General features: G+C 43.2%; 1 protein-coding gene across 3 annotated transcripts in view; it reads left to right on the forward strand.

The window, feature by feature from the left end:
• Positions 1 to 19,232, forward strand: part of vegfc (vascular endothelial growth factor c) — a 65,976-nt gene that overhangs the window by 40,028 nt on the left and 6,716 nt on the right. For all 3 annotated transcript variants that reach the window (XM_060046782.1, XM_060046783.1, XM_060046784.1), the window contains 2 exons: positions 5,681 to 5,820; positions 15,283 to 15,428. In XM_060046782.1, the coding sequence (XP_059902765.1) occupies positions 5,681 to 5,820; positions 15,283 to 15,428 (286 nt within the window). The remainder of the gene's footprint in view (positions 1 to 5,680; positions 5,821 to 15,282; positions 15,429 to 19,232) is intronic.

Consider the following 19,232-nt stretch of genomic DNA (forward strand, 5'->3'; position numbering starts at 1 on the left):
AGGGGGTCGCCGGAAAAATATGTGTGCTGATAAACAGAAGGAAAGAGTTGGAATCGGCGACGGTAAGAGAATATAGAGCGAGGAGAGGAACTCAGTAGCAGGCAGGGGGCTTTCACTGATTCACAATGAAGATGAAGTTTGGCAGTGACACCGGGGAGGTGAGAAAGTAGACCAGGGGAGGAGGAGAATGGCAGAAAGGGGAGAGGTGTGAGTATGAGTGGGGAAAAGATGTATAGAAGATAAAAGAATAGCAATAGAAGCAGAAGTGAGGAAAGAAATAGGAGATTTTGCCAACTCTTCCATAGATGCCCAGATATATTTCTGATAAAACCTTGCGGTAAAATGAGCGTGATAAGTTGTGGTAATCTAGGAAGTGATTTGAGCCCTCATCCAGAGGATGGGCAGTGGAGAGGGATGGGATGGAAAGCAAAATTATGTAGAAGCCAGCAGGGAAAGGAAGGAAGGAAGGGAGTGAAGAGGCAGAAGGGAAGGAGGAAGTAGGTCGGGCCATGTCGGGTCATGAGCATTATCCCGCTCCCCCGCAACACAATTTCTGTTCTCTTACTTCCTATGAGAAAAACAACAGAGACAAGGAGAACGCAGATGGAGTTTGAAGAATTTGACCAATTCATATCAAAAACGTGTAACAGAAATGGACACCTCTCCATCCAAACTCCATCCATTTCAATCCCGTTGCATCGTGGAGAGAGAGAGAGAGAGAGAGAGAGAGAGAGAGGGAGTCAAATGGGGTGTGAGTAGACAGGGCCGCCGCTCCCTATACGCAAAGGGCCCCAAGTACCTGGCGGGGAACTCCAAAATTAGGTTGCTAAAAAAACGCCATGATAATTATTACATTACAAAATATATAAATTAGTTATGAACGGTTGTTTTTTCTTAATTGTGTACCCTATCGCTGAATTCGGCCAAATTACAAGTTTTTACCCAATATAGATGAAAATTGTCCCCCCCCCCCCCGCTTCCCTGAAATGGTACAGCCTTCAAAGCTCTCGTCTTTTCGCATCGGAGGCGGAGCATCCTTTCCTTTGAATCTGCTGAGAATGAGAATGAGAACTATCCAAAAGTAACAGTTCTCCATCGTGTAGGGAACATATTTTGATTAGGACACTACTGAACTTTGAAGTAGATTTTTGGTTGTGTGAAAAAAATTTTTTTTTTTGATGACTTCCTTTTATACCTTATTCATGTGCATCATTATTTTCGTTCATCTTTGAAGTCGGCAGTTGTTATTATATTGTAATGCTGCTTTTAAGAAAGTTTTATATATTACTTATATATTATAGATATTACTTTATATATTACTGATGGTGCTGCTGTTGAGGCTGTTATTTTGATACTCTATGATGGCGTGTGGAGGATGGGTGGGCAAATTATGCTTAGGTCCTCCAAAAGCTCAGCAGCAGGCCTGTGAGTAGAACAGTGGGGGGGAGAAGGCTAAACAGGGAGATAAGCTGAAGCAAACCATAGCAGAGGAGCATGATGAAGGATAGTGGCCACAGAGTTCTGAGGACGTGGGAGGCAGAAGGAGGTGCTGGCTGGAGAACACAAGCGGCCCAGACTGTTTCATGATTTCATGCTATGAAGGACCAGAGCTGTTGCCCACGACAACTGCCCATTTTTGAATATAATTGAGGAGTTACATAAATGGTACATAGTATTATTGTAATTATTATAAGTATTATATTCACTTCATCAATAAGTGTTTGGATTAATTTGCCATGGGCAGAATGTTTTTTTTCTGTAACGGTTCCATTAATGAACTAATCCCACGTGATTTCACTACTATTCAGACTTTCAGCCTCGGCGTCAAAGTTGACTAAGTGAATGCAGTTATATTCCTTTTGGTTTGTCATCATGCGTGGAGAACTACTGATGGGTTCAAACAGTGCATGGAGACAAGGTACAGGGCTTCTATTCATACTTACCAACCGTCCTGAGATGGTAAGAGAACAAGCTGAGAGTCCAAACCCGTCACATCCCATCGTTAAGCAAACATGGTCCTAGGAACGCCCATAATCACCCTAGACCTCCCATGAACTGATCGCCAATTCAGAATCATGAGATTTTTGGTTGTGTTCTATATGAATATGAAAAATGACACATTCATATTCTCCACACAGATTATTTTCTATACCTTTCTTTGTGGGAACTCAGAATTAGTTTATTTTCCTCATTGTTTCTGAGGGCATTTATAATTATAGAGGGCAAACAAAAATAGTACAAATATCTTTTGCTGATTAAATAACAGATGTCCCACACAGCGGACACAAAGCGGAAGGTGAACAGGAGGAAGTCTGAACAGAGAAGGTCTCAAATGCAGATTTCTCCATACAATTGTATTTAGTCTCCAGTTTGATCTTTAGCTCTAACGAAATGAGTCGTCCGGTTGTCGGTGAGCTCATCGCTGCTATGTCAGGGGGGTGTGGCCGGAACATGCGTGCTCTCTGGTCTGTTGAAGAGCAGAACAGGCAGGACAGAGGATGAACCGAACGTTGTGGGCGGTCGTCTTCGGGGAGCCGGAAGAGGAAGAAGGCAGTGGGCAGAGGGACATAGGGATATGCGGACAGAGGGACGTGAGGACAGAGGGACATGAGGACAGAGGGACAGAGAGACATGAGGACAGAGGGACATGAGGACAGAGGGACAGAGAGACATGAGGGCATGCGGACAGAGGGACATGAGGACAGAGGGACATGAGGAAAGAGGGACATAGGGATATGCGGACAGAGGGACATGAGGACAGAGGGACAGAGAGACATCAGGACAGAGCGACAGAGGGACATGAGGACCGAGGGACATGAGGACAGAGGGACATGAGGACAGAGGGACATGGAGACAGAGGGACATGAGGACATGAGGACATAAGGACATGAGGACAGAGGGACATGAGGACAGAGGGACATGGAGACAGAGGGACATGAGGACAGAGGGACATGAGGACAGAGGGACATGAGGACAGAGGGACATGGAGACATGAGGACATAAGGACATGAGGACAGAGGGACATGAGGACAGAGGGACATGAGGGCAGAGGGACATGGGGACAGAGGGACATGAGGACAGAGAGACATCAGGACAGCGGGACATGGGGGCAGAGGGACATGAGGACAGAGGGACATGAGGACAGAGGGACATGAGGACAGAGGGACATGAGGTCAGAGGGACATGAGGACAGAGGGACAGGGGGACATGCGCTTGCTCTGGGGGGTTGTAGAGCAGAGGCAGCAGATGGGAGGATGAACAGAATGTTGTGCAAGGCCGTAGTCAGGGTTTGAAAACTAGGGACCCCCCCCTAACAATAACAATAATGAATACAAAGATCTATCGCTGAATAAATGACCGATGTCCCAAACAGTGGACATAAAGCAACAAGTCTGAACTGAATTAGCTCTGCACTCATCTCGCAGAAGGTCTCAACCGCTGGTTCTTTTATACACTTGTTGTGTTTGGTTTCATTTTTAGGTTAAGCTTTAAAGATTGAGGGAGTTCCGGTGATCGCTGCTACGTCAGGGTGGTGCGTGTCGTCTGGAGGGAGCCTGCAGAGGGAACATGCGTGCGATGTGGTTGGTTTAAGAGCAGAGCAGGCAGAAGGGATGATGGACTGGCCGCCCACCACCGTGAAACTGAGTTAGCGAGGGTCTTCAGGGAGTCGGGAGAGTCAGATGAAGGCAGTGGGGCTGTCCTCTGGTGGGTGGAAGAGTAGCGTCGACATAACGTTCTCGCCTGCTCAGAGAAGCTGTAGAAGTGGTCCACACATTGCACGTTTGGAGCCGGGACGCGGTCCTGAAGAGGAGCTGTACAAAGTTGGATTGTTCAGGAGGTTGCACAGCTGTTGTTGGTCTGCAAACTCTGGGCTGGATAAATGGATGGCTGGGAACTCATTAGTGGTTTTACTTTAAGGCCTTCTCCCAGGCAGATGGATGAAGGCTGGGATAGTTGCGTTTATATAATCAAATGCAAAAAAAGATAACATAAACACAACATAAATAACTGTACTGTGTGCATGTAACTGTATTCCACATAACAAACATTAATAATAATTTTAAATAATAATTAATACAAATATCTATTGCTGATTAAAAATATAATATTTTTGATAAATCCAAGAATCACAAGATTGAAAATTCCTGTGTAAAGCCAATGAACAACCCTCAGTCTAGTAGGATATCCCTTTTCAAATCAAGCTGCCTATCAACTATGTTTCTTATTTGTCCTGCTGAAAAATGACAATCCTCCACCACCAAATGACCACAGAATGCCAACTGTGATGGGTCCCATCCATGTGGGGCCCAGCCAACGTATCAGCTCCTCTATTAAGCACATCATCACATAGCTCAGCCTCCACAGAGCCCCTCTCGGTGCTGGGACATGGTTGCTGGCCAAAGGTTTCATCAGACATACTGTTAGTCTGCTAGTTAAGTGTTCCCTTAAAAAAATTGTCGCTGGCACTTTCCTGAAAGGGTTGGCGCAGGCTGGGTAAATTATGTAACTCGAGACTTAGAAGAGAGGATTTTAAGAGTAAAGTGAGCTTTTGAATGTCATAAAAAGCGTCTTATTCAGCTGTAATTCTGTGTAGAAGGGGCTTGGAGCAGAGCTGAAACACCAACATTTCCTGGTCCAGCAGAGCACTTTGCTGCTGAATATTGTTTTAAGCATCTTGAGGCATCTGGAAGCCATTCAGGAGGGGCTTGGTGTGTGGTGGTAGATTTGAGACGGGGATAATAGATGTGGTCATAAAGTGTTTCAATGGGCTGTTCTGCTTCAGGTATCTTTAAGATGGCTTCCTGACCGTGTCTGCACCTTTGTTTGTATTTCTTCATTTGATGTTGACTTCATTTGACACCTGTACCCTTTTCCATAGTGTTTTGGATTCGCCATTTATACCTGGTTCTGGCCATAAAACGTTGGCGTGTGTGTGTCTGTGTGTGATTGTGTGTGTGCCTGTATGTGTGTGTGCCTGTGCGTGTGTGTGTGCCGGTATGTGTGTGTGCCTGAAGCAGCCATTAGCATAGACCACTTTTAAAGGTCAGGTCAGATTTAATGGTCTTGATCTGTGTTGAGGGAGAGGATTTCTAGAGACATGACAGCAAGAGAATGTGTGTGTGTGTGTGTGTGTGTGTGTGTGTGTGTGTGTGTGTGTGTGTGTGTGTGTGTGTGTGTGTGTGTGTGTGTGTGTGTGTGAGTATATGAACACATATGTGTTTCTGCGTGTGTGTGTGTGTGTCTGTGTGTGAGTATATGAAAACGTATGTGTGTGTGTGTCTGCGTGCGTGCATGTGTGTGTGTGTTTGCATGTGTGTCAGAGAGGGAGTATACGAGAGAGTATGCGAGAGAGGGAGAAAGTTTGAAGAGTCTTTGAAATGCAGGCACAGAGACTAATGAGCCTTCCATAAAGGCCTTTTAAGCGCCTTATACAACGAGATAAAGAGGCTCTCTGAGCCCCTGGACATTCAGCGCAACACACAGCTCCTCAACAGGCTGCGGTTTGAGCCCTGTCAGCCCTCACCCCCCTCTGCCAAGATGCAGCTTCACACACAGTCACACATTCTCAGTTCACAACAGGTGCTCATGTGCTTACACACACCGTGTTGGCCTGATTCTGTTGCTGGATGAACCGCTGGCTTCCCTTCGTCCTGCTGATGTTCCCGCTCTCTGTTTGCAGCTCTTTGAGATCACGGTGCCCAACACCCAGGACACCAAGCCGGTGACCATCAGCGTGGCCAACCACACCCGCTGCAACTGTCTGTCCAAACCCGACGTCTACAAACAGGTCCACAGCATCATCCGCAGAGCCCTGCCAGAGTAAGAGCCTCCACCTCTCTCTTTTACTCTCTCCCTCCCTCCCTCTCTCTCTCACTCTTAATCTCTCTCTTGCTCCCGCTCTCTTGCTCTCTCTCATTCTCTCTCATAGTCTTATTCTCTCTATCTCTCTTTAACTCTCTCGCTCTATCTCTCCTACTCTCTCCTTCTTACTCTCTCAACCTTACTCTCTCTCTCTCTTACTCTAACTCTCTCTGTCTCTCGCTCTATTTTTCTCTCTCAATGAGGCTCTATCTTTTTCAAGATAGCTGATTGTGTGAAGCTTAATGGTCATTGTTTAAAACACACACATACATTTATATTCATGTCTACCTCCAATATGGTGACATGACTAAGGTTGGGACAGCAGAGACCCAATGTCAGTATCACAAGCTTTCCTGTTGCGTTCTAAATGTGCAAAGGTAGTGTGTAGAATTTGGAGGCATCTAGCAGCCAGATTGACAGATCTGGAAAATAATATTCAGAGGCATGTTTTAATCAGTGTATATAATCCCATGAAAATAAATTTTGTATCTAGTTCCTCTTCAGAGAATTGATCTGGCAAGTTTCTCAGTTCTTAATTTAATCAACTTTCAATTCTAGTATAAGTGAGCCCCGTGTTTCAGTCAAATTCCTGATACAAAAAAGGAAGCATTTTGGCCTGGAAGTTCTAGTAATGGAGGAGGGGCTTGCTATCCCTACTTCTTTTGCACTTTCTCGCAGGTGGCCATCAACATGAGCCGCTGTCTTATTTAATTAAAAGCAACCAAGTCGATTATTATGTTGACAATTAAACAAGACATAATACCACATTAAAAACAATATTCACTATCTTACTTGTAAGCTTTGATCTAGACCTATATCATTATAGAGACTGAATCACTAAATACAATGTATACATCTATAAGCAGTGTTGGGCAAGTTACTTCACAAGAGTAATGCATTATTTATAACTTGTTACTGTCATTTCAAAGTAATTAGTTACATTACAATATTACTGTCTTATAATTGTAAGGCATTACACTACTTTTACATTACTTTTGCATTAGCCTACTTTCACCAAAATAACAGGAAATATGGATTTGGTGTTCTCAATAGATCTTCTTGTGTTCAATGCTCATTGAAGCTCATTACACAGCAGGAGGTGATGTGGTATGGCATAATGACGGAGCTTTGCTTAAGGCTAACAATTATGTTAAGCAGTTATGGCTCATGGTGCAATACATTTTATAATATAAATATTGTAACTTTAGGTATTCATATTGAAATCAATAGAGCTAGGTAGATTGTAAAAACAAAACAAAACATTGAGCCCCCTTTCTGGTTTGTCTAGGATGAAATAGAGTGGTTGACACCGAAATTTGACTATTGGTCCTGTCTCGGGTATTTGGCTCATTTAAATCGCCCCTGCCTGCTTCACAATGGCTGGCTATGGGTATTCACAAAACTGTCCTTCAAACAACCCTAAACGTTTATTTTCAGAAATGTGCAACTCACCGAGTGGTTAGTGGTGTTTGTTGATGTTCCAAATCAAGTATCGTAGCAAAATACAATTGATGTCGTGTTTATTCGGCATTTTGTAAATCCATTGATTTCGTTTGGAAGACTCATTGCTCCTTGACCGGAGACGGAAAGGCGGGCTATACTGTCTATAAGTAACCTTTTTATGTCTATAAGTAACCTTTTTATTTGACACTTGGCTACTCTGTGCGGTCGTAGACGATGATATCATTCAGCGCTCACTCACCGCTAGAAGCCAATTGATTCGACACACATTACCTTTAAGTCTTAAGAAAGCATGCTTCAAAATGAAATTACCCTATATCTCAATTAAATGTTCTGTCAAATGTCCATTTGATTGAGATATAGGGTAATTCAATTTTGTGGAAATGTGTAAATATCCTGCCACTTCCCTACATTAATGAATGAAATGAAACTTATAAACAACACATATATATAACTGTGGCCTTGGTAGTTTTATGATTCCAGAATACGCAAAACAGAAAACAAGACATGGTTACGTAAGACATACACACACAAACACACACACACACACACACACACACACACACATACACACACACACACACATACACACACACACACACACACACACACACACACACACGCACACACACGCACAAACGTGCACACACACACACACACACACACACACACACACACACACACACACACAAATAAAAATACAAACACACACACACACACACACACACACACACACACACACACACACACACACACACACACACACACACACACACCCACAAACAAACACAGGCACAGAGAAACACAAAGCACAGTGGGAAGCTGTAATAATCAGCGCACACTGTGTCTGATGTGTCCTTAAAGATGAACTGAACTGAAATTTGAAGTTTAGTTGATATAACAGATGGATTGACTGCCTTCTCATTGGTACAATAACTAAAAATGGCTGAACTTGCTAAAAGGGATTACATTGTATGGTAAAAGTGTTATTTATGTTACGGGGCGCCGCCATGTTGGATTTCAACAATCAGCTACGTCACTGGCATGGTAACCTACTCCTACTCTGTGGCTCTAGCAGTATAGCAGGTAATTAGTCAGACTCTGAGGCTCGCTGAAATGGCTATGGAAAAGCAAACAACCAGGGCTACAGGAGGACTGCAGTAATGAATTATATAGGGCCAAGGCAGCTGGGGTAATCATACATTTCCACAGGATACCTTTGAATAGGAAACCAGCCCTTAATACATGGCTGGCAGCCTTAAAACTGGCTAACACTCCGATAGCCCCTGTCATGTCAATCTCCACAAGCTAGCTATCCGACCATAAAGTGTGTAAACTACTACTCCGATGATATCGCAGATCTATGTTTCCAAGCTGCTAATTAAACCACGGCGGTTCTGTAAACAGAAGTTCCACAAATGTCCCTTTCTACTCACCCCGATATTCGCGACTAGCCGATTGCTGATGCAGAGGGAGTTAAACTCGAAGTAGTAGTTTCATAGTAAGATGTATCTGTGCAATATCCATGTGTGCAATATCCATCAACATCCACCAGAAAGTAAACCTCAAACATCCACCTAAAGTTAACGTGACACTCGTGAATCCGCCTCGCATCTATGCTCATCCGCGGGTCCCAAAGTGCATCTAACATGTCTTTCAGGTCCCGTCCACACAGAGCCAATTTTTTGGTGAAACCATGTGTTTAATAACCATGTTATCAGGCAGATAATAAACCATGTTCTTTAATAGGTCCATGGTCCCAGGGTGGTTTCAAATAAAACCGGACCTATGCGGTTTCGTGTTAGGATTCGTGTGGACGCCTGAAGCAACGTTAGAGTTGCGTTGAAAGTTACAGTTTTTTTTTGTATTATTTTTGTAGATTTAAATACAGCCCCTTGGTCAATTTAATTACTAACTGTACATTAAAAAGTATTTCTACTCAATCTAAAAGGTTAAACAACTGCTATCTCCTCCTCGACTTGAATGTTTTTATACAGCGCGCAGGCTGGATGCGCGCAGGCTTGATACGCTCCACTTTTTTTTTGTGGAGAACCAGCGCCTTGAATATGTTGGTACTACAGCGTTTTTTACAGTTCGATGTGTTTCCGCTATGAGTCCGTCTTTACGGAGATATTCCTTAAACGCATCAAAGGAAAACGGAGGGGGAAAGATCGTTATCCGAAATGCCCTATGCATGGTTACGCAACCTCATCCCACCATTCGATGGTCAAGGTTGACCGGGACCTCTCGGCAGCAGACCGATTCAATGGCAGTGTCCATGCTCCGGCAGTACCCACACGTACACCAGTCACACCCACACGATCCGAAGTAGTGGTGGATTTAATGATTACTTTCCGTGACACAGTTTGCGTGATTCAGTTCGCCAAGAGGAGTCGTTCGCGAATCATTCGTTCGTTCTTTTGTTTGTTCAGTCGAGTTTCCGGTAGCACTAACTCCACTGAGTCTGACTGACTCAGGTGAGAACCGTGCAATGGCGTGTATTCCATGATGCGATTTACCGCTACCGGAAACCAGGCTGAACGAACAAACGATTCGCGAACGACTCCTCCCAGCTCAGTCGAGTTCCCGGTGAATCGATTCACCGGGAACTCGACTGAACTGGGAGGAGTCGTTCGCGAATCAGCCTTAGTGCTACCGGGAATTTGTTTGTTCGTTCAGTCGAGTTTCCAGTGAATCGAATGGTGAACGAGACGAACGAGAGAAACGAACCGGTTCGGTTCGTTCTTCCTAAAGACTCGTTCATTCGAACCGGTTCGCGAACGAACGAGCCAACACTAATCCGAAGGAGGAGCTGGAGCCGGAAATTGATCCCTCTCCACCGGGTGGTAGTCGGACAATACAGGCATGTCCATCACAGGCTCAAATGCGTAACCAGCCATATTAAGATCACTATTTTCTGCCGTGGAGTGTAGAAGACGTTCGCGTGTCTGCAGCAACGACCTAGTCCTACCATGCCAGTGACGTCATCAAAAATATCGGCGCTCTAATACTAACAGACGCATTTTCTTTTGTTGTTAAAAAAAGCAATATATAGATTTTTTTAAATATTTTTTTGAGTGTCATTTTGTTTATAGTGGTCATAACCAACACAATATCGATGTTGATTGTTTCACTTCAGTTCATATTTAAAAAAATGACTTTTCCACGTTCCACGTTTCCATGCATCAAGCTGCATTACCACACACCCACACACACCCATATGTCTCCTATTAGCTAATGAGAGCGGGAACCAGGCTGGAAGAAGGAGCTAGAAGGAAGAAAGTCTTATTAGCTATCTTTTTATCTTCCTTTTTCTCTCTCTCGCTCCCAAATGTCACTCTCTCACTTGATCTTTCCTGGTCTATCTTCAGTTTATCTCTATTGATTCCATCTCTCTCTGCATTGCTTCTTCCAATTATTCCACTGTGATCCCCTGTCCAGTCCTGTGTGTGTGGATGCGTGAGAATCTTTTTCCATGCCATTGTTTCCTCTACTGAAGCTCAATTATTTTGACCCGACAGTTTAGCCTTTTGATACTGCCAAGTTCTCTTCACCGCTCGGAGGTCTCACAATCAACACTTGGGAAAGGTTGCTGCCCACACACACCACTCTCCTTCATCGTAACATCAGGGAAACATCGGTTTGCTGGCAGAGCACTTTATGTATGTCAGAAGCTGTGCCATGTCAGATGCTGTGGGAATTGTCGAAATTCCATAGCTCTGCAAAACACACATGGATAATGAAATACTGATTCATCAAGGATACTGGATAGTTATATTACGCTAGTTATACTACAGTAGTTATATTACATTATATAAGAGTATTCAAAGAGTATTGTCTCAGTCCTGTGTGAACCTGGCCTGTATGAAGAGGTGGTTACAACGTTTTGTGTTTTTACGATCTTAACAACTGCAGTTTATGTAGTATTTGAACCACAAAAACCACCAGACAAATATAGACGTGACAGGGTCTGAGGCTGTGAAGCTACAGGGTTTTAACTACTGTCTTTATAGAGGTTGTGCAGGATCAGTTGACTGTTCTCATGAACTTCTCAATGTGTACCATCTCACTTCGAGGGAGACAGCACAAGATCAAGAGACGGCCAACGTTAACAATGTTATGAGGGTCAACATGTGAATCGCTAATATTTTTGCCAGTTGAGATGCGTCTTTTTAATTGATGCTCTGTTGATAATGTGTCATGCCTCATACCTCTTTAGGTGCTGAATTATGTGAAATGGACACGATTACGTGGTTCCCTCCAAAAGTTATGATGACCCCTCAGCCCTCACTCAATAGGGTGAGGGCTAGCAAGACGCTCGAAATGTATGCATTTTAGGTTTGCTTCTGGTTTGTTAGATTGTGTTAGGTTAGCGTTTGGTTCTTTTGTTAGCGCTGTGCTAACAAATATCCCTCCTCAAAACATAGACAATTTGCATAGACCTCAAATATTCATGTTGTTGTTAAAAGCCCATTCAATGAAGAACTAGATGTTCGCATATTTCTTTACCCGATCAAACTTCCCTGTCCTTAAGCCAGGCAAAGGTTGAGGGTGTGAAAGATAGAGAAGAGGGAAAAAAAGGGAAAAGGCCTGGACATGCAGGGAGGAAGGAAAGAAGGAACGATTAAGTTGAGAAAACAAACAGCAGTGTCACTTGATCTAAACATAGTAAACAGAGATGTTCCAGTCTGGTTCTCTGGGTTCAAAGAACCAGAGAGGCCTGCGCTGGAGGTCCACCCCTAAAGAACCAGAGAGTCCTGGTCTGGGGGTCCACCCCTAAAGAACCAGAGAGGCCTGGTCTGGGGGTCCACCCCTAAAGAACCAGAGAGGCCTGGTCTGGGGGTTCACCCCTAAAGAACCAGAGAGGCCTGGTCTGGGGGTCCACCCCTAAAGAACCAGAGAGGCCTGGTCTGGGGGTCCACCCCTAAAGAACCAGAGAGTCCTGGTCTGGGGGTCCACCCCTAAAGAACCAGAGAGTCCTGGTCTGGGGGTCCACCCCTAAAGAACCAGAGAGGCCTGGTCTGGGGGTCCACCCCTAAAGAACCAGAGAGGCCTGGTCTGGGGGTCCACCCCTAAAGAACCAGAGAGGCCTGGTCTGGGGGTCCACCCCTAAAGAACCAGAGAGGCCTGGTCTGGGGGTCCACCCCTAAAGAACCAGAGAGGCCTGGTCTGGGGGTCCACCCCTAAAGAACCAGAGAGGCCTGCGCTGGAGGTCCACCCCTAAAGAACCAGAGAGGCCTGGTCTGGGGTTCCCCCCCTAAAGAACCAGAGAGTCCTGGTCTGGGGGTCCACCCCTAAAGAACCAGAGAGTCCTGTTCTTGGGGTCAACCCTTAAAGAACCAGAGAGTCCTGCGCCCCTGTTTAATGCTGGGGTCCACCCCTAAAGAACCAGAGAGTTCTGCGCCCCTGTTAAAGGCTGGGGTAGCCTAAATTTAAAAAAATGTGAAGCAATTATTTTAAATTCTTATTTATAATCAGAATTTTTCATTTGTTCCACTTGCTACTATTCTTTTGATGTTGTATTACGTTTAAGTTATGCATTTTCCTCATAACTACCTTTATGTTTTAAACATAAAAGGTGTACCTTTACAGTTTCACCTTAATCCGAACTCATTGTTTAAAGCGGATACAGTTTTGTGTACTTCAATGTTTATCACTCTTTCCAAGATTTCTATCATCATTATTATATGTATGTTGTGCTAGTGCAGTTTAGCTCATATGTTACCCAATATATAGGTATGTAAATCGACTTGAGCCCCTTAAAGCACAAAAAAATACCTTTGCTTAAGGTTCCCTGAGCCAAATCATCCGAAAAACCAGCAAGCCATGATTATATGAACTGAAATATCTGTACACATTTGAAAATGTTAAGCGCTGCATTCGAATAGATAAGGAACCCAAATGACCTAACGCAAATCAGTCATTTTCTAACACTGTTAAACTGTACTCGCTGACGCAGTACATATACATAAGATCAGTAAGCAACAATAAATGAATGACATCTCATCTTCTGCTGTTAAATTAACTACATCCAAGAAAAACCTTCTTGATCTATGTTGTTTATTTGACCACAGTCTCTCTGGGTTTTCTTATCAACAGTGGATCTCAATAGTGGAATTTGACACAGCAGACACAAACTATTTGTACTCCATGTCAAAACAGCAAAACATGCATAACAAGAGCATAAACATAGAGTTTGTGCAATATTTGACTAGAATTGTTAATGCAAGCATACTGTTTAAAACATCTGCCCACAATTACTGCACATTTTTCAACAGAACATGTTGTTGTTGATTACAAAGATGAGAGCATCACCTTTCATATTCCATTTTCAGAACTGTTTTACATCTATATACACATACTGTTGTGGGTTTCTGTACATACAATTACTGTAGAGATACAATGAGCTGGCTAATAGTGAGAAATGCATACAGGTTATGCACATAAAGAAAAAACTATGACCCGTCTTAAAGATTTAGTGTCGGGTAATCTGGCCCTCATAGGCCGACTAGATAACCTCAGTTTCTCGGCCAGGAAGTCTCTTTCATCATATTCAGGGCAATTCAAAGGAAAGTCCCAGCCATTAGAGGGGTTTGCAGCGTTTCAGGCTAGCTGCCAGGATGTGTCAGTCGAAGCTGCAAATTCCAGTCTGCTTCTGATCAATCACATGCTTGGAGCCTCTAATCGGCTCATCTCATTACATCATCCAGGGGGGAAAGGACCCAGTCTAGGAGAAGGTCCAAGATAAATACCCAATTCAACCTTTCTTGTACCAGGGCAGCAGATGGTAGACAGGGCGCTTCAGCAGTAGAGCAGCAGACTAAATTATGAAGATAAGTCTGCCTTGTGTATGAAAAGTGCTGTATAAATAAAGTTGCCTTGCCTTGCCTTGCCTACTTGGTATGTAAAAGTAGCAGACCCATAATTTGTGTTATTTTTAAGACCAGTGTGTTCTCCGATGAAACCTCTGTTAAGTGAACTTAAAGATTTGCTTAATGGTCAATGGAGAAATGTGGAACTCTGTATCTGAATCCAATCCGAAAACAATTATTTTGGGATTCATTTTATTCTTTTACATTTTCACTTTAGTCATTAAGTTTGTCAAAGATTTGTGTTGTTTTGAAGTATAATATGTAACATTTCTAAAAAAATATCCAAAAAACAATTATGTTATAATTTTAGTTGCGCTGTGTACTTACATTATCTCAAATGTTTCCAGCAATGTTCAAACCCAGAGAAATCTGATGTTTTATTTACGGTAACGGTCAATCACATTTGGTCCAAGTCATTGAGGTCATATCCCCTTTACCCCCTCACTTCCTGGGAAACACAGGAAACAGGAGTCCAGTAGAGACTCATTTATTGTCGTGATATTTAATATCAATGGGGCTTCCTAAGGTGTGCTGCAATAAGCTAAAGCCTTATTATTGCAGTTATAAAAATCAACTGCAAACGTTTTTTCACAAATAATACAAACAAGGATGAAGCATTAACTATTAGCAATGGAAGATGTCCAGTTTATTGATATATACATTTCTAGTGGACCTCTTATTCATTCGCTTGATGTTGATTGGTTGGACTCTGATTTCGTGTCCCTATCTGTGTGTATGTATTACATTAAATGTTGCTTTTTTCTATATTTTCATCCAGCACCAGGTTCATGTTTTATGTTCATATGTTCACAGCCTCCACCTTCTGTCATTCTCATCCCCAACTCTCTCTCTCTCTCTCTCTCTCTATCGCTCTCTCTCTCTCTCTCTCTCTCTCCAACACTGTCCCTATATCCCATCCCTCTCTCTCTCCCTCTTCCCTATCGCTCTCTCTCCCTCTCCCGCTCTGTCCCTATCTCTCTCTCTCTCTCTCTCTCTCTCTCGCTCTTCCTCTTTCCCATTCTCTCTCTCCCGCTCTGTTCCTCCCTCCCTCTCCCTCTCTTCCTCTCTGTATCTCTCTTTCTCAAAGGTGTCCCATAGCCAATAGGACGTGCCCGTTAAGCCATGCCTGGAACAGCAGGCTTTGCCACTGTGTTGCTAAGACAACCACCTGGCAACAGAACCACCCTCCACCACCTCCTCCTCCACCTCTGAGGCCTGCCCCGCAGCACATAGGTAATGCGCAACGTGCACATCCATGCATCGCACGCACATGCCCTCAGCATGAGGACTCAAACCACACGAAGGAAACGGGTCCCAATAACGCATCAAAAGATACAATATGCTAGACTTTGGAAGTATCTTCATGGCATCATACAGAACATTTTATAGCACATTTACAAATAGTGCAATAATCATTGAGAAGGATATGGGAATGAACAAGGACATTAACTTAATGTCAGCGTCGCAGCAGCCCTATTTAGTAACACAGTCATGAAGCTTGGCGCAACAGCACCACTATTACCTTTTTGGGGGGGCAACCTGCCCTGTCTTCAGATCATGTGGAGTTATAAAGCCTGCATTTATATTGTTTATTATGTTATGTTTAAGAAATCTATCAGCCCTCAGAAGTGAAATGTCATACCGATAGAGCTCTGGAACCCAATATTGGCCTATATATTATCGTCAATCGGGATATTTGTCTGCTATATTGTGTTCGCAAAATGTTCTGCTGTTACGTTACTTTGGCAGAAACTGTGAATGAAAGGAATAATTTGATTGTCAGGTAAAAAATACTTCACAACAAGTATTGTGGTACATTTATTGGTATTATGCTGAATTCATTCAAAAGTCTGCAACTGTTTCAGTTTCCTTGATGGCCATGTGCTGGACTGCATGTGCATGCGTCCGCAGTGAAACCTGATCACACTGGACTTGTTATGAATGTGTTTCCCTACAATAACATGATGTGGACTCAGTATAAACAGATGCATGGAAGAATGCCTCTGCGCAGGCCAGAACAAATACGCACACAAACACACGCACGTATGCAAAAGCGAGCACAAACACATAAGCTCATTGACATACACAGGTTATTCCACACTAAACCAGCACTCTATAAAAACTGCTATCATAAAACAACAACTCCCTTGTTATGCTGATGATTCTCTGTCACTGGGATAGGAATGCGCGATATAAACGATATACGATATAAACGATAAAAAATAGGATAGAGATTTACGATAGAGATTTTAGTTATATTGCTCTATCGCGATAATGCATGTTTGACGCGATCTATCCATGACCCGCGAAATATAAAGAGCCGCGAGCTGCAACCGTCTGCAACGCATCGTCCGCGACCCGCGAAATTTAAAAAGAGCCACGAGCTGCAACCAGCTGCATCGCATCATCCGCGACCCGCGAAATTTAAAGAGCCATGAGCTGCAACCGGCTTCAACACATCATCGTCATCTAAGTAAATATGTCTGAAAGCGAAACGGAGGAGCTGGTGATTGCGCTCATTTCATGTTCATTTCAAAATTGTATGCGTTCATTTTGCACTTTTATGTTTTAATATCAAGTATCTGTGCACACACTTGGAAGATTTCTCTTTATTTAAAGTAGCCATGCCTAATACTGGACGTATTTCCCTGAATCACAGTATCCGTTCCTTTATTAAAGGTTGGGTACGGAATTTGCTTTTTTGGCCATTTTTGCAAAATTACTTGAAATCATAACCCGCTTACAGCCACTGAGTTAGAAGTACTGACATGAAAATTAAACAAGTCAATCATCTGTGGAACGGGCAGGGCTCGAAAAACTCCAGCCAATCATTTGGATTGCCACCTCGTTGCATTGGACAGTAAGTACGTCAATCAAACGGTCGTACTGCACTCCCCCTCCCCCGCGCGCGACCCCTTCGTGCAGTACTCGTGACCCAGAGCTCGTGACCCAGAGCAAGCTCCTGTTTGTTGTTATCCTGCGGTAGCTACTGGAACTAGTTAATCCACATTTGGACCTAGCAGTAGAAGACAATTTCCGTAGAAGACAATTTCCATCCCCACCACCACCAGCAAAGAGAAGGAAAACTCTTTTTCAGAGAGTAATTGATAATAAAAACGCTGAAAGAGAAAAACTGAAATCAAGAATAATCCTAGGCGCTGCTTTCGAACGTTGGCGGCAACTGAAGGACGAGAAGGGTCTAAAAACCGATGCTTGTGTGGCGGTTGACATAGTTTCAAAGTTTATACCGTTTATACTCGGTAATACCGGTGTTGAGACGAGTGTATTACTCGTTGTGAAAATGTCCACACCGCAGCAACCCTAGTGAAAACCAGGACTTCCAATACAATTATATGAAACAAACATACATTTTCTAAAAATAGTAATGATTTATGTGACCGTTTAATGTTTATAACATCTGGTGCAACCATAGCCGCGAGAACGTATTCTCAGCAGGGGGTGCTGAAAAAAAAAACTCAGCCTGCACTAGACTCGCAACTCGTTACATTGATAAAAAAGATATATAGCAGCGCAGCTCAATTAGGCCTACACCAGTGCATGCGCGCACAGTTGAAAATCGATCGTTGTGTTCACTTTCTTCACACCATGGTTCACATCCAGCTGCTCAGAGAACAAGTTTAGCGCACCACCGCTACCCTCACACTTTTTCATGTAACCTTTTTTCAGCACTAGGTCATATGAGCATTAAATAAATGCTGCGTCTCAAAATGCCTTGGACAGCAGCGAGGATGACTCGCTTTGCCACGGGCCGAAACAGTTCAGAGCGACCACAGCCAGAGCGAACACAGCGGGGCAGAGGAGTGTCAGGAATAGTCTTTGGTGTAGGCCTACACATCAGTACGGCCTATTTGCACTACTGTTTAGTGGCAATGCAGTGTTTTATTCTATGCCTTTTTATTTTCGTATATTATTTCAATGAATACAATTTATTTATTCATAAAAACAAGATCTGGTCTTCAAATCTTTTTTCCAAATATAGGTCGTCTTACAATGGGGTTTGTGTTTGTATTCGGACCAATACGGTACAGCGGGCGCTCACATGACGTTAAGCATTTCCTGGTGCATAATGTGACGCTTCAGAACCATGGACATAATAAAGGATGGACCACGGACTGGAAAATGGCCGCCCATTCATTCCTATGCAAACTGCTCAGTGGCGCATGGCAACATACAGGAGCGATTTGCTTCCGCGTTATGTGGCCAGGACACGTGACCTAGTCCGTGACGTACCGGATGCAGAGATCTTCTTCTTCTTCTAGTTTAGTGGCGGATCATAGTTTTTCCCCATATACCGCGACCTACTGGACTACTACACAGGAGTTTGTGACAAGGACGTTGACAAGGACAAGGACGTTGGCAAATCATACTTTAAATCATACAAATAAATTCAAAGAAAAAACCAAACTAACGAAACAAAATAAAACAAACTAACAAAATAAATGAATAAATAAAAATAAAAAATATATATACTTAAGGTTAAATTCTTCTAATTAGGTTAGTATCTTTTATCTAATTTATCAGCAATTTCATTGCCATATATTCCATGGTGGGCTGGAATCCAACAGAACTGAATAACTAAACCAAGGCTTATAATATTTAAAAGAAGATGCTTTACCTCTATCACCAAATCTTCACGTATTGAATTATTTGTTATAAAACTTAGTATCTACCACCCATCTAAGAGCGGTTATTATTGTGGCCATCTCGATTGAGTATACTGATAAAGTCACCCACTCTATATCCATATCCTTTTTCAAATTCTGGAATATATATGCCAATACCACATTGTCCTTTGGGATCTTTAGAACCATCTGTAAATATTTTCAGATATCCATAGAATTTAAATAACTTGAGCAGGCATTAGCAAAACTTTGCTTGGTGAGATGCTCGCTTTTTCGAAATGGAATAAGATGCAGCTGGGTAGGCGCTGAGAGGTGATGCATGAGGCATGATGGTGGCACGGCAGACAAGTAGAGGAGCATGATGGACTGGGATCTGATGAGGAAACAAAAAAAG

The sequence above is a fragment of the Gadus macrocephalus genome, chromosome 3 (genome assembly GCF_031168955.1).
Source record: "Gadus macrocephalus chromosome 3, ASM3116895v1".
NCBI classification, from domain to species: domain Eukaryota; kingdom Metazoa; phylum Chordata; class Actinopteri; order Gadiformes; family Gadidae; genus Gadus; species Gadus macrocephalus.